This window comes from Pituophis catenifer, unplaced genomic scaffold, assembly GCF_029215685.1.
Source record: "Pituophis catenifer annectens isolate HBS135680 unplaced genomic scaffold, rPitCat1.0.hap2 SCAF_3, whole genome shotgun sequence".
NCBI classification, from domain to species: Eukaryota; Metazoa; Chordata; class Lepidosauria; order Squamata; family Colubridae; genus Pituophis; species Pituophis catenifer.
This window is the reverse complement of record NW_027256883.1, coordinates 102,353,151-102,379,145: the sequence shown is the minus strand read 5'-3', so window position 1 is coordinate 102,379,145 and position 25,995 is coordinate 102,353,151. Positions and strand designations below refer to the sequence as shown.

At 42.3% G+C, this 25,995-nt stretch overlaps 1 protein-coding gene across 4 annotated transcripts in view; it reads left to right on the top strand.

Annotated features, from left to right (window-relative positions):
• Nucleotides 1-25,995, top strand: part of ALOX5 (arachidonate 5-lipoxygenase) — a 200,435-nt gene that overhangs the window by 72,670 nt on the left and 101,770 nt on the right. For all 4 annotated transcript variants that reach the window (XM_070940865.1, XM_070940866.1, XM_070940863.1 and 1 more), the window contains exon 6: nucleotides 7,983-8,155. In XM_070940865.1, the coding sequence (XP_070796966.1) occupies nucleotides 7,983-8,155 (173 nt within the window). The remainder of the gene's footprint in view (nucleotides 1-7,982; nucleotides 8,156-25,995) is intronic.

Sequence of the window (25,995 nt, the reverse complement as noted above, 5' to 3'; positions counted from 1 at the left end):
CAACCCTTTAACCAGTGGTTCACTTCTAGAATTCTTTATTCTCTTACCGGATGTTGTCCTTTCGTTGGCAGTATAGATGAAAAAACTACTTGTGCACCTAAGTCCTTAACTTTCATGCCTAGCTGCTTGTAATCACTCAATATTGTTTTCGAGTCCTTTTTTTTTTTTAATTTGATTTATATGCCGCCCTTCTCCGGAGACTCAGGGCGGCTTACAATGCGCTAAGCAATAGCCTTCATCCTTTTGTATATTTTTATACAAAGTCAGCTTACTGCCCCCATAATCTGGGTCCTCAATTTACCCACCTTAGAAAGGATGGAAGGCTGAGTCAACCTTGAGCCTGGCGAGATTCGAACCTGCAGTAATTGCAGGCAGCTGGTCTTAATAACAGGGTGCTTTAAACCACTGTACTACCAAGGCTCCTTTTTTGTGTCATTCGTCCCTACATGTAGTAGTAGAAAAGGGTAGTAATCTGGGAACCTAATTATTTTGGTTAGGTTCTCAGCCACATCCTTGATTTTTGCTCCAGGGAAACATACCTTCCTAGATTGTATGTCCGGTCTGCAGATAGCTGGTTCTGTTCCTTTGAGAATAGAATCTCCTATCACCAACTATTGCCTTCCTTTTTTAGGGGATGCAGTCTGGGGTGCTTTTCCGTTTATCCCTGGTGAGTTTGTTGATATTACTTTTTTAGGGATATTAGATGATGTCTCTTTTCTAAGTGTTTGCATGTTTTCTTTGAGGGGGAGTTTGTGGGACTGAGTATTTTCAACTGAGGGGAGAAATTGGTTGCTCAGTTTTAATGGGGCTGCTTCTGATTGGGTTAGATTGGGCAGCAGTGGTTTGTTAGATGTATGCTGCTTCTTTCTTTGATTATTGTGTTTCCTTTTATGTGTGACATACCTCCATCTGTCTTCCTCCAAGGGTCTAACAGCAGGGTCAAATCCTCTGGGAGTTATTTGTTCATTATTTGGTTCAATTTGGGCATAGCTTTCTTGTGTAGGTTGGAGTTTGGCTAGAGCTGCCTCTAGATTCCTTACTTTTTCCTCTAGTAGTTCACATAGCTTACATTTAATACGTGTAATTTGGGTGTTCTTTGCACATAAACACATACATGGAACATACATTGCATACCACAATAGTATCAGTCACTTGTTCCATGAGCTTGTTTCTTTTTGCTGATTCTTTTAAGGGTAAAAAGTTTTGTATCTTTTTTTTTCTATTGTTTTTTTCTGCCTTTTTGTGCTTGTTTTTATACCTTGTTTTTTATTTTACTTGCTTACTATTATGTTAGTTTTATTTATCCTTTTCTTCCCTATATTTTTAAAAAGTTTGTGAACTCCAGTTCCCCCCATCTTATTATTTAAGATTTGTCTTATTTATTTGATTGATCTTCATTAATCCTATTCTTCCCTGATTTCCAATTTTCCACTCTTGTCCTCATTAATTTCTGAGAGAAGGTGAAGAGAATATTATAGAAAATTAATTTGTGGGATATTATTTGATGGGATTAATTTATTTTTGGTACGTCTTAATGGAACTTTCTTTGATTAACTTTGAATGATGAGACTTTAAATATTTGTTTATAGATATGAGATAAAACATAGGAAGTGGGTTTTTTGTATTTTTAGAGAAAATGATGTTATTGTATAAAGTAAATGAAAGGAATATTAAATAGATTCACTTGTTTAAAGTTAAATATATATTGTTATTTCTGGTGTCTCTTAATGGACTTTTGCTGATTAAGATTAAATGATGAGGCTTTATTATTTGCTAAGAGATAAAAGATGAGATATTAGATTGAAATGTTAGAAAAGGTGATAAGTTACTGAAATTGTACTTGTCTTGCAGGGGGAAGTCATATCTGTATATAAAATATTCTTTTACAATTTTTCTTCCTTTCTCCACTTTTTTCTGCACTTTTTTCTGCACTTTTTTCTTTTTCTTGTATTTTTCTTTCTTTTATTACCGGTAGTTTTTTTATCTTTATATTTTTAAACCTAATATTAAAAAACCAAGCAACTCAGTGTAAGGTAATTGGCTGCTACTTGATGAGGGGGATGCATAAGGGGTGCATGCATGGCTGGCAGAGTGCAAATGTAGTAGGGCTGGGATGTCTGCAGCCAAGTATGTGAGGCTGCACACATGGCTGTTGAGATGTGGCATGAGTGTAGTGATGCTGTGAGGGGCTACTTCTAGGTGTGCAAGGATGCATGGGTGGCTGAGGCAGCATGAGTGCAACAATGCTGGGAATGGCTGCTACCAGGAGTGCAAAGCTGTTCACTGCAAGCAGGGTATGTGTGTTCTTGTGGGCACTGTAACCAAGCCTTTTGGGGGGAAAAGCCATGGGAATGCAAGCAACTAACTAGTAACTTGCAACCTTTCTTGCTAACCTCCCACAAGCAAAGTCAATCATGATTACATAGCACAAGAGCGCTGCAACCATCACTGAAAGTCTGATAACTCTTGTCACAGGCAACTGCACAGTATCCATATATAGAATACCTTTTGAAGGGACTCAGATAGGTAGAAAGCTAGCTACTAGTAAAATTGGTCTAGGAACAGTTTTGGCGCAATTAATAACATGGGATTCAGATTGATGGTCAAAATCAGCTATACTGGGCATCAGGGGAAATCCAACCTGTAGTGAATAGAGCTGGCAGATATGTGGAAGCCATAATAGACTCAGGCTGCACTTACTGCGTGATTAGCCTGGAAACTGTCCTGAAGTTAGGAATCAGGCCAAAACCTCTGACCCGGCCCATAAGGTTTGAGCAAGTCGATGGATTGTTGATAGGAGGAGCTCGTCACTCTCCTCACAGAACCAGTGAGGCTAGAGATGGACAGGCACTGGGAGATTATCTGCTTTGTAGTGGCGCCAAAAATGTGATCCTGGGCCCCCACCATCTGGTGGGAAGGGGAAGACAGAAAGCTAAGACTAGGAATAGGCCCTCTCCCCCCCCCCAACACTGCCAAAGGAGGAGCTGTCCAATTGCTGAAGGACACTAAGGGAAGTGAGAGAGCCAAAGCTGGGTCAGAACAACTCCCAGATCCCCAAGAAATACCGGGACCTAGCGGAAATTTTCAGTGAGGTGGAATGCAATACACTGCCCAACCCCATTGCTCCACTACTGTGCAGTAGAGATTGTGCCAGGGGCGAAACTACCCAAGCTGAAGCTGTACTCCATGACCCCTAAGAAAATGAAGGAACTAAGGGAGTAACATCAATAAAGACTTGGCTAGGGGATTCATACAACCAGCAAAATCAAGGGTGGTTGCACCAGTGCAGTTCAAAGAGAAAAAAAGATGGCACTGTGAGGCTATGCATAGATTTTAGAGGAATAAATGTCTGTGTAGAAAATATGTACCCGCTCCCCTTCATGAAAGACTTTCTAGCCCACCTTGCAAAAGGAAAAGTCTTCACCAAACTAGACCTGTGAGAAGCATATTACTGGGTGAGGATTAAGGAGGGGGACAAGTGGAAAACAGCATTCAATTCAGCATTCAAAGCCCCTTAGGGACTTTCCAATTTAAAGTGATGGTGTTCGGTCTCCAAGGGGCCCCTGCTGTATTTATGCAACTGATTAATGCGGTGAGAAACATTCAAGAGGCTCTTCTCCAAAGAACCAATTCTTAAACACCCAGACCCTGAACATCCCTTCATCATTTAAGTGAATGCCAGTGACACAGTCCTTCTCCCAGAAATCGCCAAGGGGAAACTGCCGGCATGTGCTTAGACCTCCCAAAAGGTAACAGAGACCGAGAGAAGGTGGGCAGTATGGGAGAAGGAAGCATATGCAGTCCGCTGGGCCCTGCTTACATGGCAACATTTCCTTGAGGGAAGTCAAGTCCCTTTTAAAGTACCTACCATAAAAACCTGGTGGTGCTTAGGACTCCACAGAAACTTTTACCTAAGCAGGTTCGGTGGGTGCAGTACTTCAACCGATTCACTTTCACTTTAAAGTACATCCCAGGGGGAAAAACCTTTTGGCAGACACCTTATCACAAATGCCACAATACAACAGCAAGCATGAGGAAGTGGTCCATGATACCTCCTCCTACCTAAAAAGCAGCACAAGCCGCCACCACCAGACAACAGGCACAAAGGCACAGAGCCAATGAGGGTGGGGGTCTGACCTAAAAGCTCCAAACCGAGCTTCCAGCTGACCAGGACAACAAAGAACTACTAACCTTTAGAGATGGACTATCCTGGAAAGGCTCTAACTGTATGTCCCCAACAGCCTTCGCCTCCAAGTTCTACGCAAAACAAGCAGGACACTTTGGGCTCCTGAAAACCTTGCACCTGGCAAGGAGGCAATTTTGGTGGCCAAAGATGAAGAAGAACATCGAGAGCTATGTCAAAAGCTGTGCAACATGTGCCACAATGAAAAAGCAGCCAGGAAAACCCCCAGGGCTGCTTCAACAAGTAGCTGACCCGTCCTGTCCATGGTAAGAAATTGCCATGGATTTCATAGTAGAACTCCCTGAGAGTGGGGGTAGTACGGTCAGAAGATTGGGCTCTTCTCTAAACAAGCCCACTTTATAGCCTGCCCCAGCCTCCCATCAGCACACAAGCTGGCCAAACTATTCGTTAAGCACATTTATAGCCTGCACTGGGTACCTAAAAGAATCATTTCAGACTGGGAGGTCCAATTCACAGCCAAATTCTGGAGGGAATTTATTAGATCTATTGAGTCTTCCCAGGGACTTAGATTGGTTTTTCATCCAAATACTAATGGGGCAGCTGAACAGACTAGCGTGATGCTAGAACAATATCTAAGGTGCTATGTCAATTATCAGCAAACTAATTGCTATCTTTTGCTGAAGTAGCATATAACAATACCATGCACAGTAGCACTGGAGTACCCGCTTCAAAGTCACAACCGGCATGGAATTCATTCCCATGCCTGAACTTGCTAGGGAGCCACCTTCTTCCACGACCTTAACCGAATGGTTGGAGTCATTGAGAACAGCATGGGAAAACACTAAACAAGCCCTTCGAGAAACCGCAAAAATGCACAAAGTGCAAGCCGATAAACATCAGTGTCCCACCCCAGACATCTTTCCGAATAGGGGACAATGTCTATCTTTCCACCAAGTAACTAAGGTTAAAGCTACCCTATAAAAAGCTAGGGCCAAAGTTAATAGGACTTTTTCCTATCATGAAAATCAATAACCCTGTCATGGTGGAACTGAAACTTCCCAGCTTCCTAGGGAAAGTGCATCTGGTTTTCCATAGCAGTTTGTTAAAGTCAGTAATAAGGTCTCAACTGTTGCCAGTGGGCAGCCCCAATCATAGTGCAAGAGGAGACACATTAGGAGGTAAAAAGAATATTAGATTCCAGACTAGGAATGATGCAAGGTTAATGTATTCTCCATTTTCAATTTTCCAGAAACCTCTCTCCAGTTAAGGGGGAAGGTCTGCCTATCAACTCTGAAGCTGACCTGGCTGATGCCATTTTTCTCCTGCCTCATAGTTGCCACAAACTTTGAAAGGGGGAAGGGAAGGGGAAAGAAGATAGACCGGTTATCCATCAAAAAAAAAAAAAAGTTTTCCTGTGGGAACCAAGGTCATCCCGACAGATGGCAGAGGAGTGGCCAAGCAGCCTCCTAGCTACCTTCATTGCACAATGTGATCAGTGACACCTGTGGAGGGAATATTTGCTCTTTTAATTGGGGGGGGAACCGCTGGAACTTTTAGAGTTGGTTTTCACTAGCTCTGCTGATAGGATGTGTCCAATAAACATGTTCATTGAGGAATCTACCTGCCTCGGAATTCTGCTTTCGGTGGATGCATTACTCGGAACCCTGACAACCTACCGTTAAAAGACAGACTAGGAACACAAATTAAAATAGGCAAAAAAAATGGTAAGATAACACCTATTCACTCTAGATGAATTCAAACCACTAGGTCCAGATGGATTACATCCCAGAGTTCTGAAGGTAGATAGGCAGATAGGATCTCGGAACTATTGAAACATATCTCTCAAAGATCCTGGGGCACTGGGAAACTACCAGAGGAGTGGGAAAGAGTTGACGTTGTTCCAATCTTCAAAAAAAGGGGGAAAAAACAGACCCAGAAAACTGCAGATCAGTCAGCCTGACATCAATACCAGGGATGATCCTGAAAAAATAATCAAACAGCATATCTGTGAACACCTATAAGCAAGCGAAGTTATAACCAGAAGCCAACATGGGTTTGTCAAAACAGATCATGCCAAACAAATCATTTCATTCATTCTTTGACAAAGTGGCTAAATTAGTGGACCATCAAAATGCAGTGGACATAGCATACTTGGATTTCTGTAAGGCATTTGAAAAAGTAGACTACAACCTACTTCTTGGTAAAACTGGAAAAATGTGGGATAGATAGCATCACCATGAGATTTATTTGTAACTGACTAGCAACCTGCACTCAGTGTGTAATCTTTAAAGGAACTACATCTACATGGAGAAAAGTAAGCACCGGGGTACCCCAAGGTTCTGTTTTAGGCCTAGTACTCTTCAATATCTTCATAAACTATTTAGATGAGAGAATAGAAGGGGAACAAATTTGCAGATGACACCAAGATGCCAGGAATAGCCTACACCCCAGAAGATAGGCTTAAGATCCAGATGGATCTTGACAGACTTGAACACTGGGCCCTTTCTAACAAAATGAAATTCAATGTAGACAAAAGCAAGGTTTTACACTCAGGCAAGAAAAACAAACTGTACAGGAACAGATTAGGTGAAGCATAGCTCAACAGCAGTAACTATGAGGTGGATCTTGGAGTCCTAGCAGACAATCACTGAAATATGAGCCAGCAGTGTGCCGCAGCAGCCAAAAAAGCCAATGCAATCCTAGCTTGCATTAGCAGAGGGATAGAATCAAGATTATGTGAGGTGTTAGTACTGCTAACACCTTAGTAAGATCACATTTCGAATGTTGCACCCAATTTTGGTCATCACAATATAAAAAAGATGTTGAGACTCTGGAAAGAGTGCAAAAAAGAACAACAAAGATAATTAGGGGGCTGGAGGCTAGAACATATGAAGGAAAGTTGTAGGAATTGGGTATGTATAATGAAAAAAAAAGACTAGGGAGGCAGCATGATAGCAGTGTTCCAATATTTGAAGGGCTGCCATAAATGAGGAGGTCAACTTATTTCCCAAAGCACCAGAAGGCAAGAAGTAACAGGTAGAAACTAACAAAGGAGAGAAGAATCTAGAACGAAGGAGAAATGTCCTGACAGTGAGAACAATGAACCAGTGGAACAGCTTGCCTTCAGAAATTGTGGGTGCTCTATCACTGGAGGCTTTTAAGAAGAGACTGGATAGCCATTTGTCTGAAATTGTATAGAGTTTCCTGCTTGAGCAGGAGGTTGGACTAGAAAATCTTCAAGGTCCCTTCCAACTCTGATGATGTTCTATGTTCTATGATATCATGGTGTTATTGTGGTGATGGGAGCAGCTTCATGTTATGTAATAGTTGCTGCTGATGATTTAGAATAATCATTCCATTACCTTTCTTTTCTCTTCTTTCTCCTATTCCTTCCACCTCTCTCTCCTTAATTTGATATGGACAGTCCTTGTTTAATGACCAGTCACTCAGCAAGTGTTTGAAATTATGATCTCCCCAGAAGTACTTACAGCCTGTTTTTGAAGTTCTGATGGCTGCACACCATCAAATAATCATATTTTGAGCATATTCTAGCTTGCAGTAAATTAGCTTGCATTTATTGCTGTTACAGGACTACCTTTAATGTATATAGTATAATAGTAAATAACATATAGTAAATAGCATGGAATATACATATGGCCTGTTTTTATAAATATTAAAATTAGAAGCCCTGCAAAAGATAGAATGTCTACCAAAGATAGTTCATAGTATATATATTTTTTAATATTATTTTCACTCTCCTGTGTTTTCTTGAATTGTTTAATATATAATCTTCAGGAATACTCCTAAAACAATATTTGTTGTTGTTTTTTCTCCTTAGAATATGTAATGCAGCACTGGCAAGAAGATTTTATGTTTGGATACCAGTTTCTAAATGGCTGCAATCCTGTATTAATTAAAAAATGCATAGAACTACCAAAAAAGTTCCCAGTGACCACAGAAATGGTAGAATACAGTTTGGAGAGAAATCTAACTCTGGAGCAGGAAATAAAGGTACCTACTTAAAATAGACAGTTATTTCAGTGTTTAGCTATGAAGCGTTTCACAAATGTTGTAGAAGCTGATTAAATTGTCTAGGAGAAAAATGTTTTCCGTTCTAATACAAGAATACAATTAAGAGACTCCAATTGTATGATAGCTAGCTCTCAAATCAAAATAAGAATGCCTAATTTTAAGAATATAACATCATCCATGCTTTCCTGGGCGTAACCTTAGCATCGTTTACTTTCTAAGTATAGAACAATCTTAAATATGTGTAAAAATAATCCACAGTTTCCTAAGATATAATGAAGTTAAAACTTTTAGAGTATAAAGGTTGAAAAGTACCTTGGAGATCATCTAGTCCAATCCTTCTGTAAGGACAGAAGTGCAGAAATCCACTCATACAGAATCCCTAGCAGAAAGCCACCTAGCATATGTTCAAACACTTAAACATTTCTGATAGAGAAAATCCCCACAGTACTGTCTTAGATAATATCTAGTATGGTTGTATTACTACCATGTTTCCCCGAAAATAAGATTGGGTCTTATTTTCTTTTGACCTCCGAAATAAATCCTTGGCCTTATTTTTGGAGAGATCTTATTTCTCCCCCCCCATCTACAGGTATGAGGCAGGAGGTGGGGCAAGCGGCCCCTCATGCCAGCTTCCCAAAGGATTGCACCAGGCCATCCCACAATCCAAGAAACAGCTGATTTGTGGATGCCACTCAGGCCACGGCCTCCAGCAAGTGTGGTCTCTTTTGCAGCTGATTGCAGCTGCAAAAGCAGCAGGAGGCCAAGTGAAGTGCCCCACCTGCCTCGCACCCTCCTTACCTAACAGTGCAGTCACAGCAGGAAATTCTGTCCACAGAACAGCTGCCTTATGGGTGCTGCTCCGGCCACTGCCTCCAGCAAGTGTGGCCGCTTTTGCTGCCAATTGCGGCCGCAAAAGCAGCAGGTGGCCAAGCAACATGCAGCTTGCGCCTCGCACTGGTCTTCTGAAGGGTACTGTAGCAGCAGCTATCCACAATTTTTTTACCTTTATTTTGTCCTGACCCACGTGGCCCAGTATGGTGTTAAAAGTTAACGTATCAGAAATGTTATCATAGCTGCGGAGGTCTCCTTACAGCTTCAGAGCAAACCTCTGCCTTCCCTGCACAGGATTGCAAGACTGGAGGCTCCAAAGCCACGGAGGGAGCGTTTTTGGATGTGCGTCTGTGCAGGGCTCCTCTTTGAAAGAACAATCTGCAGGTGGTGGGTGGGAGATTTTCCTGCACATCGTCCTTTCCTCCGCAGCTACGGTAACATTTCTGAAATGTTAACTTTCAACACCATACTGGGCCATGTGGGTCATGACAAAATAACGGTAAAAAAAATGTGGATACCAGTAGCTGATGCTACCCTTCGGAAGGCCAGCACAAGGTGCAAGGCACATGTTTCCTGCTGAAGAAGTGGCCGCCCCCAAGGAGTGCTTTGGGGAGAGAAGGCAAAGGGGAAGCGATCAGCTTCGCCTCACCCCTTGCCCTCAGCCCTCCTTTGGCTCTCCAAGGGTCTCTCCCAGAACCAAGCTCTGGTGGAGTTCAACCAGAGAAGTGGCCTGCAGGCTTTCAGGAGCAGCCGGGGCGGGGGGGGGGAGTCCAGTGCCACTCCAGCTCTCTTCTTTCCTTGGAAATGGAGTCTTGGAGGGGGAAATGGCAGCCCCAGGCAGGGTGGGTATGTCAGTATGTGTATAAAAAGCATAAAGCGAGGGAGCCATCAGCTGCGGATTAAGGAGCTTTTTGAAATTTCATGCCTACATGCAAAGTTTGGCGAGGGAGGGGAAAGAGATACTTCCCTCTCTTGGCAATGTTTTGCTTGAAAATATTTGCGAATCTGACCAGAGAGAAGGGGTAGGGATTTCCATGCCTTCCTTTATGGGAGGTCACTTCACACCTGTGACATTGGAAAGAGCCCTGCGAGGAGACGCCATCGCCGATGTGCAGGAAATCTCCCCCCCCACCTGCAGATTGTCATTTCTAAGAGGAGTTTCACCATGACAAAGAGATGGCTGGAGGCAGCGTTTGCGTCAGGTTGGGCTTTCTTCATGAGGGGGACAATCTGGGGAGCGATAGATTTAGGAAGCCTGGGCTGGCATGGGGTGGTTTCTTCAGCAAGGTGTCTGATTCATCCCCAGGGGTGAGCGTCTTGTGGGCCAGCAAGAGAGGAAAGCGTCTTCAGTGAACTTTGCTCTGTTTGTCTCTGTGTCTCTGTGGGTGGTGGCAGTGTCTCCTCTCAGGGTTCCTTCCAATGTCAAAGGTGTGAAGCGACCTCCCATAAAGGAAGGCATGGAAATCCATACCCCTTCTTGCTGGTTGGATTCTTAAATATTTTCAGAAGAAGCACCCTGGTTTTTCTTTCTCTCCCCTAAACTCCGCCAGAAATGAATCTTTGTGAGACTTGTTGTGCTGGTGCAGGCTCTTGGAGCAGGACGCTGCAAGGCTTGTTGTGCCATTGCGCATATGAGTGGTGGCACCGCTGCGATGTTTGATATAACGTTGCAGCCGCAAGTGGCAGGATGCCAGCTGCTCCGATGTGATCAAGCTCGTGGTGGTGCTGCCATTCATGCATGCAATGCCACAACAAGCCTTGCAGGGTCCTGCTCCAGGAGGCTGTACCGGTATGACAAATCTCACAGCGGTGCTGCCACTCCTGCATGGAATTTGGGGGAGAGAAACAAGCCATGGTCTCTGCTGTTTCTGCTTTCCTTGAGTGCAGCGAGAAGTTCACAAAAGGCAGGAAGGTGAAATGCCAAGCTCAACCTGTACTCACATCTCATGTATGGGCAGCCCCCAAGCAGTGCCAGGGCTGCGGAGGCCATCGGAAGAGCCCTGCATGGCCCCTGCCTGCTTCCGCTTCGCCTTTGCCAGGACGGCGGGCACTGTCTTCCCGCCACTTGGTTTGGGGTGGACAGTGCCCAGCCCATTCAAAACTTCAGAAGAATATTGGCAAATTCAGTATTCAATCATCTGATGGAAAACAACTTGTATCCAGTAGAACAAAAAGGAAATTATAAAAAAAACAAAGAGGAAGAAAAGATCAGCTGCTCATTGACAAAATGGTACTAAAAAATGCAAGACGAAGAAAAACGAATTTGAATATGGCTTGGATCTATTACAAGAAGGCATTTGACTCACTACCCCACAGCTGGATTAACGCCTGTCTGGAAAACTTTGGAATCAGCAAAAATATTTGTACATTTTTGAAAGCAAACATGCAAAAATGGAAAACAGTTCTAACAGCAAATAGGGAGAACATTGGTGAAGTCAACATCAGAAGAGGAATCTTCCAATGGGACTCACTTTCGCCACTACTGTTCAACATCACATTAATTCCACTGACTATAATCCTACAAAACACAAAACAGGGATACCAAATCTCAAGCCAGCATGACAAGATAAATCATTTACTGTACATGGACAAATTAAAATTGTATGCAAAAAGCCTCACTGAACTTAAATCGGTACTCAGCACAGTTCAATTATTCAGCAGCAACATCAGAATTAACTTTGTACTTGAAAAATGTGCTATATTATCCATGCAGCGAGGAAAAATGGAAAAAATAGAAGGAATAGAACTGGGAAATGGAATCATCATGAAAGCATTAGCAAAAGCTAACAGTTACAAATACCTAGGCATAATGTAAGCAGATAACATCTTGAATGGAAAAGTCAAAATATTAAAATCAAAACTGAATGCTGTAAACATAATTAAAGCTATTAATACATGGGCAGTTCAAGTGATACATTACTCAGTGTACCATGCTTTACACCCACGAAGTGACATCGACAGGTTGTACCTGCCAAGAAGAATAGGGGGAAGAGGGCTATTGCAAATCCATCAAACTGTAGAAGAAGAAAAACGAAGTTTGAATGATTATGTGAGCCAAAGTACAGGAAAATTGTTGCAGGCTGTGAAAATGGAATTATTAAAACAACAGAAACAAAGACAAAATATAAGGAAAAACAGCTGGATTAAATAGATGGAAAACCAGAGCTTTGCATGGACAACACGTGAAAAACATTGAAGGAAAATGTGATAACAACTTGACATGGGCATGACTTAAGATGTGAACCATTAAGAAAGAAACGGAAGGTTTAATACTTGCTGCTCAAGAACAAGCACTACAAACTAATTGTCAGCGTTCCAGAAAAAAACCCAAGTAAAGACTCTGAAGCAAACATTTTTCAAAGTTCTATTTACTAGAATAGGTAAACTGGCACATCTGGGAAAACCCGAATCTGAGAGGTCTGGGTTTTCCCTCAGTAAATCAAAACTCCCAAAACCATCCCCTCACTCCTCAGTCGATCACATGCTCCAATCAACCGCCATCCCATCTCAAGACTTCACTCCGACCACTCCTTTTCCAGATGCAGGATCGCCGTGATCTTGACCGACAGGAAGAATGCTATTATGTCTATAGACAACCCCATTACTAAATCCCCCCTCCTACTTTCCCACACATGAGAAGATGGCAGCATGGGAGTTTCCGGCCTATTATGGCTTCCAAAGCTGACAGGAGTCCTCTCCTGCAGAAAAAAACACACCCTGAAAAATAAAACAGACAAAACACAAAAGAAGAGCTTAACACCTTGCACAGGACCCCTTAACCCTCTCTCCCCCCCTCCAGGCAGACCTTTTGGTTTCTCAGGGAATTTATCATGAAATTGCTTTACTAGAGTATCAGCATTCACATCTCAACTTTTCACTCAAGTAGCTTCAGACAATGGGTACCCTTTCCACTGTACCAAATATTGTAACCCACCCCTGTATAATCTAGAGTCAAGGATCTTCTTAACTTCATAATGAGTCTCCCCTTGTACCAAAGGAAGTGGGGAGCAGCTGGTAAGGGCCTTAAGTTAGATTTTCTTGCTGGTTTCAATAAGTTACTGTGAAAAACTGGGTGTACTTTCCCTAATATGCGAGGGAGGCTAAGTTGGACAGTCACTGGGTTAATCACTTTCACTATAGGGAAGGGATCTATGAATTTGGGTCCAAACTTCTTGCTAGGTAACCTCAATCTTAAGTATTTGGTTGACAAATACACCTTATCTCCTATTCGGAAAAGTGGTTGGAGAGACCAGTGTTTGTCGGCCTTATACTTTTCCGCTGATTCAGCTAAAGCTTTCTTAGTATTCTCCCAACCCTTTTTTAATGAGGTCATCCATTCTGTTAGGGACATGAAAGTGGGCGGCTCTCTAGGCAACTCAGGCATCAGCACAAAATCCATGCCCGTAGTTATCTGAAAAGGAGTCAACCCAGTATTGCTCTGTACTGCATTATTATAAACCACTTCTGCAAACGGTAATAAATCTGCCCAGTTTTCTTGTTGATAATTTGCATAACATCTAATGTATTGTTCCACCATTGAGTTCAATTTTTCAGCTGATCCGTTAGTTGATGGGTGGAAAGCAGGGGTGGTTCTAAAATTTTTTACTACTGGTTCTGTGGGCATGGCTTATTTTGTGGGCATGGCTTGGTGGGGGGTAATGTGATGGAGGGCGTGGCCAACTTTTTTTTTTTTACTTTTAAAAGCATTTTTTCTACAACCTTAAGAGGTTGCAGAAAAAAATGCTTTTAGAAGCCTCTGATGATCAGGCAACTCAGCTGGGATCGCCAGAGGCTTTTAAAGGCATTTTTTTCCCCTACAATCTCTTCGGCCGAAGAGGTTGCAGAAAAAAAATGCTTTTAGAAGCCTCTGACAAAAAGATCCGGAAGCAGTGCAGCGTTACTGGCTGGGAAAATGCCGGGCTCCGACGAGCTTGGAAAAATCCAGCCAGATGAACCGTCACTGGGAGGTCTTCGGACTGAAACTATCCTGTAGGGACAGTGAAGAAGGAGAAGCAGCTCGGTGTCTAAAGAGGGATAGGCAAGTCCCTTGGATAGCCCGATAAACTCTTCGATCCGGTGATGGAGGCAGTGATCAGGGTGAATCGCCATGAAGCTGGAGCCTCTGGAGCAAGCGATGTGCAGGAGGGAAGATTTCGACAGTGTTGGTGCTGGGTGAGTGATTGGCCATCCATAGGCAATAAAAACAACTTTAAATATTTTAAACTATTAAAATTACTCCGGCATGGAAATAGCGGCTAAATAGCGATGGGGGGAGATGGCGGATGGAAAGAGAAAGTGGGAATGACAAGCGTGCCATAGAAGAACCCGACCAAAGAATTAAAAGTGATTGATAAATGGAAATGTAAATTTGGAACTTGGATTTAATTTGGATTGGATTACAAACTGATTGGTTGTATATAAAGGTGAAAGAAGAACTGGAAAACTGGCTTTTTCTCTTTTTTGACTTGGTAAAAACGGATGTGGATTACAAATAAAATGGCGATTTTTTAACTAGCTGAGTGGAATGGTGGATTATAGAGAGACATCTGTAGGAGAAAGAAGAGCATAACATGGAATTGTGTTTTGAGAAAACCTTTGAAGAAACGAGGAGGAAAAAAATAAAACCTTGAACTTTTAAAATGATAACTGACGAGAACTAAAGACGATATGTTTTGCCTACAGGAAGATAGACTTTGATGATTAAAAAAGAAGGCTCTTAATGCGACTTAAAACTGGAATAATATCAACCCTGAAAGAATAAAATGGAGCAGGAACTTAAGAACTATTTTGGGACTCTTTTATCATGGATATTAACAAGGTTGAGAATATCTTGAAGAAAAGAAACTTGATAGACATTCCTGAGAAGAAAAAAGGTTTTTATTCTATGAAGAGAAGCTGGAGAGAGTGATTAATATAATGAGTTAATCAGTTAGGAAGGATTTTTGTAATATTGATATATGTATTGAAAGAAAGCTTTAAGGTAGCTTTTTTGTATTTATAAAACGAGTTTGTAAATATTTTCTGTCCTTCTATGTAATGTTGAATAGTTCCCAAAGTTTGTAAAATATTATTGAACAAATTTGAAAATAAGAGAAGAAAAAGATTTTATTCCATGAGGATAAATTTAAGGGAGGGATTTAAATCCAATGAGCTAATTGGAGTTAATTGGATTTTTATTGGTGTGTTATATGTAATTGAATGAAAGCTTTAATGTAGTTTGGGGTTTAAAATGAAGGGTTTTTTTCCCTTTATATATAATGCTCAATTTTTAAACTTTGTAAAGTATCATTGAAAGTGAACTTTAAAGTATGTATGTTAAGAAGTTTAAAAAGTAAAGAAACATTACTGTTTTAAAATTTAGAAAAAGTGTTTTCTCCCTTTAGGGTTAAAAAATCTGAAATAGGGAATTTTTTTAATATAAATTATGATAGTTTATAAAGATTAATGAGTAAACAGAAGTATATACTATTCCCCACAGCAAAGAAAAGCAGAGATGGTTAAATTGATTCTTTTATCCAAAGAAGAGAACATATTTAATTTTGTTTCTATTTGGAATTGCTTTGATTTCATTTTTGCTGATTAGATAGGTTTGTTGCTATAGAAATAGCTTGTATATATTGTTGTGTAAAAGTAAGAAGTTGAGATTGTAATCAGTGGTGGTATTCCAAATCTTTTCCTACCAGTTCTATGAGAGTGCTCTTTGCGTGCGCAGCACTCAAAGACCGCCTTTGGTGTCACACTGGTGAGCTAAACTGTTGTTTAGCTCAGCTGAGGCACGGCAATCTGCTCTGCCACGCAAATCAGTTGAGCTAAAAAACAAGGGAATATAGGACAGGGAACGGCGGGGGCGGGAGGGCAGGGCCAGCCAGAGGTTGTATTTGCTGGTTCTCAGAACTACTCAAAATTTCCACTACTGGTTCACCCGAACCGGCTGAATACGACCTCTGGTTATAATATTGTTATCTTCTACTGTGCTAAAGAGAATTGGAAGTTGCCTTTTTCTTTCTTTTTCCTTCCATATTTTCTCTTTTTTCCCTTCACCAAGTTTTCTGTTACTTTTTAAATTTTCTCTTTGTATTTTATACTTTGATAAATCAATAAAAATATATTATGAAGGACCTGGTAATTTGAATTTATCTAGAGTGAATAGATGTTGTATTATTTTCTTGCCTATCTTGACTTGTATTTCCTTTCTGTATTTTAAAGTACTGGTTTTGATAGAGTTGACTATTTTTTCTGTTTGTGTAAAGACAGATGCAAAGAATGAATTAAGCAGTTCCACTTTCTCCCTACTGCCCATCACTTCCTTGCCATCGTCTCCAAACTGATGGAACGCTACTAGAACAGTAGACCTAACAAGAGAGGATATATGCAATATATGGGGGAACTATGAATGGATAGAAAACCTGCATCCACACTAACTGTAAAAACAGCTACTTACTCAACACTTCAACATAGTGAATTTATCTCACAATCTGAAGTAAAGCAACTACATATCCTAGACTCAAGAAAACACAGAAGAACGAGTGGGTGTGCAGCCAATACTTGAAGCTAGAATGTCACTGCTACCCCCTCCATTCCAGAACAGAGCAGCTTGTATGAGGCATAAGTTCATGGATAAACTAGCTGCAGTCAACTCTCAAGACTAATTATCAATGCTTAGTGGAGAAATACCATCAGATAATATACTAGAAGATGCCAATAGAACCCTTGCAACAATCTCTACTACAATCGTAAATCAATAAATTGATATGTGCTAGTCACTGTAATCTTCAAGATGGTAATGCATCTATATCATGGTAATGCATGCAGACTTAAAGCCCCTCAGCCAGATAATTGCAAGGTCTGTATATTATTACAAGTTCAAAAATGAAACTACCACCAGCCATCTCCTGACCTTAAGCTATATGCTAAGAATGAATGAGATATCAACTATTTGATCCACCTGACATATTCACAGTAAGGACATTGGGATGTTGTTCAGACTGAAGATGTGTGGTCAGATGGTAATCAAGAGAAGGAAGATAATTAAGACTGATTGGGTGGAACTATCAGCAGATGCCCTGGCAGACATACAGAGCAACTACATGTACCTTGGCATCCTACAGTTTCATGAGAGCCACAATGACAAGGAGAACAGCAACATCCAAGTGTCACCAAAGGATAAGACAGATCCTGAAGAACCAGTTCAATAGGAAGAACAAAATTCATACCATCAATATGTCTGCTCTGCCATGTTGATATAGTGAATTGACCAAAGAAGGATGTGGAAGCTGCTGATGTGAAGAACCCGGAGCTCTTGACAATGTTCTTGAAGTTTCCTCTCTCAAGCCCAACACCCAGAGTCTACACAAGCCAGAAAGAGGGAAGGCTAGGTCTGGCAAGTGTCAAAGCTATTGCCCTGCATGAAACCCAAAGCATCCTGGAGTACATCAGTAATATGGCATCCAAAGATGAGCTGCTGAGAAACAGCAGACATGGTGGAAGATCAAACAGAGGAAGTGCCATAGCAAGGCAAAACCCTGCATGGATGTACCATCAACAGATAGTTCAACTGTTCTGACCCAGCTCTCGACAAACACGACAAACCCTCTGAAGTTAAAGATTCCTTTATTAGGAGCGCCAGCAGCCCTGGCAAAAAGTTTCTCTCACTGCAGGCTAACAAGTCCAGCTGGCTGGGAGATGAATAGTTGTCTACCATATCCATTCATCTCCACCCCCTGCCTTTTATTTCCAGAGCTAGAGTGGGGCTTCACTAGCAGTGTGGCTCTACCTTCCCAAGGATCGGCCCACAGATTTCCACTGCTCTGCTCTCCTCTGCCTTTTGCGTATCTGCCCATCAGGCACTGGACCTAGCTGTTCCTCCTCTTCCTCATCAGCCATCTCCAGACCTGGGAGCTGATGACTCTCCATCTGAGGGCTGACAGATGGCCCAGGCTCTGCCTCTGTCTCTCTGTCTCTGCCAGCTCCATTCCCTCTTCCCCCTCGGAACTCTTATGTTACCCTGACTCCCACGCCTCCTCCTCCTCTGATTCAGCTGCTGGAGGGGCCGACAGGCCACAACATTAACAGAAGTGGCAGAAATCCTACCAATGGTTGGAAATGATTTAACTAAAAGACAGCACCAATCCTAAAAACAAGAGTCTATCACTCTAGACAGGATCCAAAATACAATTATGCAGAGAGGTCTCAGAGACCGCCCAACACATAGTGGTAGTGTGTAAGATGCAAGCAGGAACAGCATACACTGAACTGCAGAATCAAGTAGTTGGCATTGTGTACGGGAACATCTGCATACAGTGTATGGGCTAGACCCTCCTAAGTCCAGATGGAAGATTCCATAGAAGGTTGTAGGGAATAACAAGGCTAACATCTTGTGCAGTTTCCAGATCCAGATGGGCTGGTACAGGCCAATCAACAAGACATCATGGTAGTAGACAAGGACCACAAGACAGTGGTGGTCATAGATGTAACAGAAGAACTAGAGATGATGTGGAAAGTAAAGGCCGAGGAATCCTGGTGATGGGAGGAGCACTCAGCACTCAGAGACTGGCAGAAGTAGAGCTTCCAGTTGGTGTCATGGCGGTATGGATTTGGGATAGTGGGGCACCACGAAACCCAGCTGATTCCTGCCTGCCAGGAGGTCCTACAGGGCCAAAGTCACCCTGGAGGGGTGACGAAGATAGGATCGTGAGGGAATGGCAGTCTCCTTGCTAGTGTCAGCATTCCAGAAAACCCCCGACTCCCAGTAAAGATGCGGAAGCAGGCATTTTCCAAAGTTCTCTTTACTAGAAATAGGTAAACTGGCACATCTGGGAAATCCCAAATCTGAAAAACCCGGACTTTCCTTCAGTAATTCAAAGCTCCCAAAACCACCCCCTTTCTCCTCAATCAATCACATGCTCCAATCATCGTCCGTTCCACCTCAAGACAGCCCCTGTCCACTCCTCCTCCAGATGCTGGCTCACCCTGACCTTGACCGATAGGAAGAACGCTATTATGTCTACTAACTCCCCTCTCCTAAATCCCCCCTTCTATATTCCCCCAAATGAGGAGGTGGCAGCATTGAAGCTTCCAGACTAATATGGCTTCCAAGGCTGACAGCTAGATCCAAAGGAACCCTTCTGACTGGTGGCAGAAAAGACTGCCTTTATGGCCAGACCAAAGCTGTGACAACCGGACACGAAGAAGCGCAAATTGACTATCCGAGAGCAGTGTACTAGATTTGGGTGAGAATTTTCTAACTTCTACTGTGGAGACTATTCCCCGCTCCCCCAAAAAAAGTTTTTGAAAACCAGGACTCCATAGAACAGGGAGGAAGGGATTGTTTCCCTCCCCCCCAAAAAAGTGGCGAGTTAAAGTTGGAGCTAAAGGAGACATCCAAAACAAGAGTCAATTTTAATGGGAAGATACCAAAATTAAAATAACAGGGGAAAACTGGACTGGACATTACAATATTGTGAAACTAACTCAAGGAATGGACTATATTTGTTTTTTACAGCAAATCTTTGATGGAAATTTCTTAAGCTTTACTAAGAAAAATAGTTAGAGCAACATCTACTGACTGGAAAAGACATTACACAAGTTAAAAATAGTGGAAAATTACAAAACTGCAAAAGCAAGAAGACATACCACGTCTGTTGAGACATGGTACATGGAACTGATAAGAGGACAGCTGTAAAATTGCATCTTGCTGGGTGCTTGTTGCTGGATGATAGAGAGTGAGTTTATGGAAATTCCAACTCCTTGAACTCTGATGGATTACAAATATTGATAGAGTGGAACAGCTTGGAACTATTTGGAGAATAGGTGAAGCAGATTTTTGGTTTGCTGGATATTTTGATATTTAGGTACTGGGGAATCTGGTGGGCCTTTTGGATTATACATTCTTTTCTGAATTACAAATACTAACTGACAGAAGACAAGGATATAATTGCTGATCTCAAAGAAGTTTTTCCTTCTATCCTCCCAATAGACTAATTTTATGGATTAAAAATCCATAAAATACTATAATATTAACCCTAACCCTTGAAGAAACATTCTGTGACTGAGTGAACTGGACTTTTGAGCTTTCTCTTTGGTGCCTAGGCTCCTTGGATCACTGGGGCATCATGGTTATGGTGGACATGAGTGGTCTATTTGGGATTATTGTCTTTTCTGTATCTAAGAGATTTGATATTGGAGATTAAGGTGAATGAGTATGTTTAGAAGATAAGAATAGAGCAAAAAGAGACAATGACAAGTGTTTCAAGCCTAACTAGAACTGGCAAGAAAGCATCTTCTACACCACCAACATTGGCTGCCTCAAGTCCATCAAGCCAAAGAACAATAGACACTATGCTGTAACAAGAAAAAATGAATACATTTCAAAAAGACATACAAATGGTGCTCCAGTCCATCCAGGAGGCCATGGCAAAGAATCATAATGAGATGAAAACCGACTTGGGAGAAATGAAGGAACAGATTCATAACATGGAGAGACTAGGGAATTGTCAGCAAATAATAACAAAAAATGAACAAAGGATCCAGAAAATAGAGGAGAAATCAGAAGAAGCTGAGAAAAAAGTAGATGAGATAAATCAAAAACTAACACAAGTTAATAAAGACCTGGAAGGAAGAGTTATAATGGAAAAGGTGGCCTACTTTCTAAGATTCCAAAACAGAGAAGAGGAAAAGAGGAAAACCTCCCAGAAGTGATAATAGAATTGTTGGCAAGTGCTTTAAAAATTGGAAAACAAGAAATGGATGCAGAGATAGATTAAATATTTAGATTAAATATGAGCTATGCGAGGAGACATAAACTACCAAGAGAGGTGCACGTGAGATTTATTAAAAAAAACAACAAGAGATGAAATACTCAAAAAGGTAAAAGACAAACCACTGCAATATAGAGGGCAAGAAATTGTGGTCCTCAAACAGATCCCTAGAAGGGCAAGAGAGCTACGGAAGCAATCAGAGCTGTGGAGTCGGGAGATAAATGTTCCGACTCCGACTCCGACTCCTCAGTTTTTTGTACTTCCGACTCCGACTCCGACTCCGACTCCGACTCCCCGACTCCGACTCCTCTGTATTAATATGCGAATGTATTTTATACATTCCTTGAAGGAAAGAAAGGCAACATACATGTCATTACCACAGGACTACTGGCTGGGAAGCCAACAGTCTACTGTATTGAACAGTTTAAGCAAAAGACAAACACAATGAAAACAACAAAGTTTTATTAATTTTTTTTTATTAATTTAATTAATCAAGTTGCTGGATAGTAGCAGCAGGCATAAACATCAGGAACAGGAACTTTACCAGTTCAAAAATACAAACCACATTATTTGGTTGTTTTAGAACAAAAACAAAGCTTATCTATATGAACCAAAAACAAAATCTGTAAAACCTAGAAATGGTTTATATTAATCTTGAAATGTAGTTATAGGCTTAGCAAATGCAAATCAATTCAATGTAGAGTTCTAAGGAAGAGAATTGCCTCTGCCAGATCCTCTTTCATAGAGGCTCTTAAGTCAGACTTTATTATTTTTAGGGCTGAAAATAATCTTTCGACACTGACTTGGGTGGGTGGCATTGCAGTAACTATTCTGGCCACATCACTAACGATCTCTGGATAAACAAGGATGGCTTCTTCAACAGTAAGTTTTGATGAGCGATCATACTTTTCAACTTCTTTTAGTGCTTTATAAAACTCCTGTTGGAATTTTTTTATTTGGACATTTACTGGTTCTGTAACGCTTATGCGACGTCGCTTTCCTTTAGCAACTTCCATTTTGTCTAAGAAGGAATCAAAGTCTAATTCTTCGTTTGAAGAAGATGATTCTGAGTTACCACTATTGCTTAAAAGAACTCCATCCTCCTGTGGAGGTATTTCAGGTCGTAATCCCTTCATGCGAACTGCTACATCATAGAGGGCCTTTTTCCCAGTAGCAATCTGTTTACTGTTCAATAAAAGTTGGCTCATTGGGTCGACATAAATAGCCGCTAACAAGATTTCATTTTCCAGCAAAAGACTCTCTCTTTTCATCATTGAAGATGCAATGCCCTCAGCTATTAACCCTCCATTTTTGTTCAGGCGATATAACAGGCTCTTCCATTCCAAGAGGAATTTACCCGGGGTTAGATCATCACATTGCAACCTCTTGGTGACAGTGAAGGGGTGAGAAAGAAGGTTCTCCAGCTCTTTTGTTTGTGTCCACTGGCTTGCAGTTAATGCAAGATTTTCATTGTCCATTTCTTCTATGAAGTCTTTAAGTTCAAGCAAACGCTTCACCATTAAATAAGTGCTTCCCCAGCGAGTTGTTTGATCCAAAATGGCTCCTTTTCCTGCACGTCTTTTCAAAATTGCATCTGTTTTTGGGGCCCTGGCTGCAACAGTTACTTGCCGTAATTTGCCAATTAATGTAGCTGCATGGCGATCTTTTAATCCATCTCTTATGGCAAGTTGCAGTGTATGAACAGCACATCGCATATGATGAATAGTAGCAAGCTTCAATGCTTCTTCAACAAAGTTGTCTAAAAAAATGTCAGCATTCTCTTCAGTTTCTAAACTTTCTCTAATACTTGCAGAGCTGTCTTCCTCTAAGTCTAATATCTGTTTGATACCTTCTTCATCTGCCTTCATCTTCTCAATTGTGCTCAACATGTTAGAAGCGTTATCTGTCACAACACATAAAATCTGTTCCTTTTTAATTTCAAAATCTTCTAGAACACCCTCCACTAACTTCTGAAGGTAATCACTGGTGTGATGTGCCTGAGTGTCCTTTACTCCGAGGGTCCGTGTTATTGTTTTGTTATTTTCATCCACAAATCTAACATTAATAGTGAAATAATTGACTCTGTGACGTGTGCATGCATCCATTTTAAGGAAGACAAAACGTCCTTTCATAACTTTATGTTAGCAGTCTTTTTGCCATTGTTTAGGATGCCTCCGGAGTCGGAGTCGGAGTCGGTGCATTGTTTGCCGACTCCGACTCCGACTCCAGGTACCCAAAATTTCCTCCGACTCCGACTCCTCGACTCAGACTCCGACTCCGACTCCACAGCACTGGAAGCAATACCAATTTTTGACGATGAAACTGATTAAAAGATGTAAATTTTAGATGGTTGGTACCAGAGCCTAAGCCCTCTCCACACCCAGGATCCGAGCCAAGCAGGAGCCCCTAAAGTGAAACGTCCCTCCTTTCCAGCCATCACCGCCTGTTGGCCCAATTCGGAAAGGGGATTCCCTATTCCAAAAATGGGGCGTGCGGAGGCCAAAAAAGTGCATCACATTTCAGGCGGCAGATCTGGCCAGGAGGAAAGACAAAAGTGAGTCTGCTGAGGAGGAGGAGGGCGCGTCGCTCTGCAATGTGCATTGGGGAATTGGGAAGGAAAGCATTTTCAGGTGGCAGCGCTGCAGTCCCTTCCCTGAATCCAAAAATGCCAGCGTTGCCACCTGAAAATGCTTTCCTCCCCAGTTCCCTGATGCACATTGCAGGGGAACTGGCCGCCGCCTGAAATGCAGCTCTGCAAATTGCATCGGGGAATTGGACCAATGGGTGGCTGTAGCTGGAAAGGAGGGATGTTTCACTTTAGGGGTTCCCGCTCGGCTCGGCTCCCAGGTGTGGAGAGGACTGTGGCGGTGGTGGCTCCTCACATTGCTGGGGAGTGAAATCATGGCCATTGTCTGCCCTAAGCTGCCTGCTGGGCGGCAAGAGGGGGGACTAGCTGTGAACCGTGAGGCCCGCCTTGTTCGCCAAAGCCGCTGGGCAGATTCCCCCCCTAGACTATCCTGAAGAGGTTAATTCCTCAGGCTGTGCCCCTACCCAGATCCCCACTGCCTGGAACCGCCCGAAAATGTGACGCGTGGAGGCCAAAAAGGGTGGGGCCTGGTGGGTGGGCAGGGCTACATTTAGGGTATAAGACGCACCCAGATTTTCACCCTCTTTTTTTGGGGAAGAAGGTGCGTCTTATATGCTGAAAAATACGGTACATAGATACTTTCAAAGACATTATGTGAGGAACGCTCTACTCCTAATATGGGAACAAGTTAAAGCAAAAAATTATATGAAAATATGTCTGGTTTGCCACAGTGGAAGCACTGCAGAGGTGGTATTCAGCTGGTTCGGACTGGTTCTGGAGAACCGGTAGGGGAAATTTTGAGTAGTTCGGAGAACTGGCAAATACCACCTCTGACCGGCCCTGCCCCCATCTATTTGCTGCCTCACAAGTCCCAGCTGATCGAGTCCCAGCTGATCGGCTGGGTCTTCTTTTGTTGCCCTGCACATGGAGTTGGAAAGCAGGTTAGTGGGGTGGGGAGGGAATGGAGATTTTACAGTATCCTTCCCCTGCCATGCCCACCAAGCCACACAATGCCCACCAAGCCACACTCACAGAACCGGTAATAAAAAATTTTGAATCCCACCAGTGAAACTTTGATATATCAAAATGTTGTAAACTTGGAAAAAACTGTATCATATAAAGATATTTTAAATGAGAAAAAGGAACTTAAAACTAAACAGGAATTACAAAACCAAGGGGTGGACCTTGCATGGTGGCCACATTTGCAAATACAATCAAGATATGAGAAAGATGTAAAGACATATGGTTTCTATAAAAAGCCAACAATACTTGATCAGATACTATTAGGAACAGATGAAAAGTTAATAAAGAAAATATATAGTTATCTATTAAGCCTTAAAATGGAAGATGAACAAGTGAAAGAAACAATGATAGTATGGGCAAAATTTTTTGTATATACTATAGAACTAGATAAATGGCAAAAACTCTGGGATAGAAATTATAAATTGACAATAGCAACTACATACAAGCAAAAGCTGTATAAAATGTTTTATAGATGGCATTTGCTGCCAGTAAGGCTAGCAAAGATGTTTAAAAACATGTCCGCCAAATGTTGGAAATGCAATCAGATACTGGGTTCATACTATCATATGTGGTAGACGTGTCCAAAGGCAAAAAAAAATTGGACAAAAATACATACATGTTTAGAGAAAATGATAAAGCAGCATATAGATTTAAAGCCAGAAATATTTTTGTTAGGTATACTGCCAGAAAAAGATTACAAAGGGAAGGTATATTTAATATTACATGTTTTGACAGCAGTGAGAATTTTATTTACACAACATTGGAAAAATGAGGAAACTCTTACAGTTGAAAATATGAATGCCTCTTTCTTACCATGGTAAGGGGACGGGCTGTGATGCAAAACATTAGCAGCCGTTGCACTGCCGCCTGCACTGCTTGCTTGGAGCTGGTTTGGAAAAGGAAAAAATGCAGCCGAATTAGGTGGGACACGCCCTACCCAGATCCCTCCAAATGGGTCTCCCTATGGTAGCCTCCCCGCTGAAAAGTGCTTCTCGCTTCTCCTCTACCTGCATGCTGTTACAGTCTCTGCACTCAGGTAGCGGCCAGTGGCCCTAGGTAGTGACATCTTGTTGGTCTTGGAGGGTGCAAAAGCATGCAGGTAGAGAAGTGGGAAGCGCTTTTCACACCCTCAGCTCATTCTCTGCAAGAAAGAGCGGGCGCTCGGAAGAGTGGGCTCCGTTTGGGTGGGCGATCACTTTTGGGTCATGTAGTTTAGTGGGGAGGCTACCAAAAGGAGACCCGTTCGGAGGGATCTGGGTGGGGCATGTCTCGCCTAATTCGACTGCATTTTTTCCCTTTCCAAACCAGCTCCAAGCAAGCTGTGCAGGCGGTGGTGCAAGAGCTGTTGAAGTTTGTGCACCACAGCCCGTCTCCTTACCATGGTAAGAAAGAGGCATTCAGTGAAATCAGGAGCTTTGCCGCCGACCCTGATGTCACCAGAGGCCTTCCCAGGATGGCTAGTATGTGTCCAGCCAGCCAGCCAGGCCTGCCCCCCTCCCATGGCAGACTACCTTGATTCTGGGCAGCACAGCACCAGGGGCAGCCAGCCAGGCCTGCCACCCTCCCCAGGCCTCCCCCCACCGCAGCCCTTCTTCCTGAGCAGCACGGTACGGCATGGCACC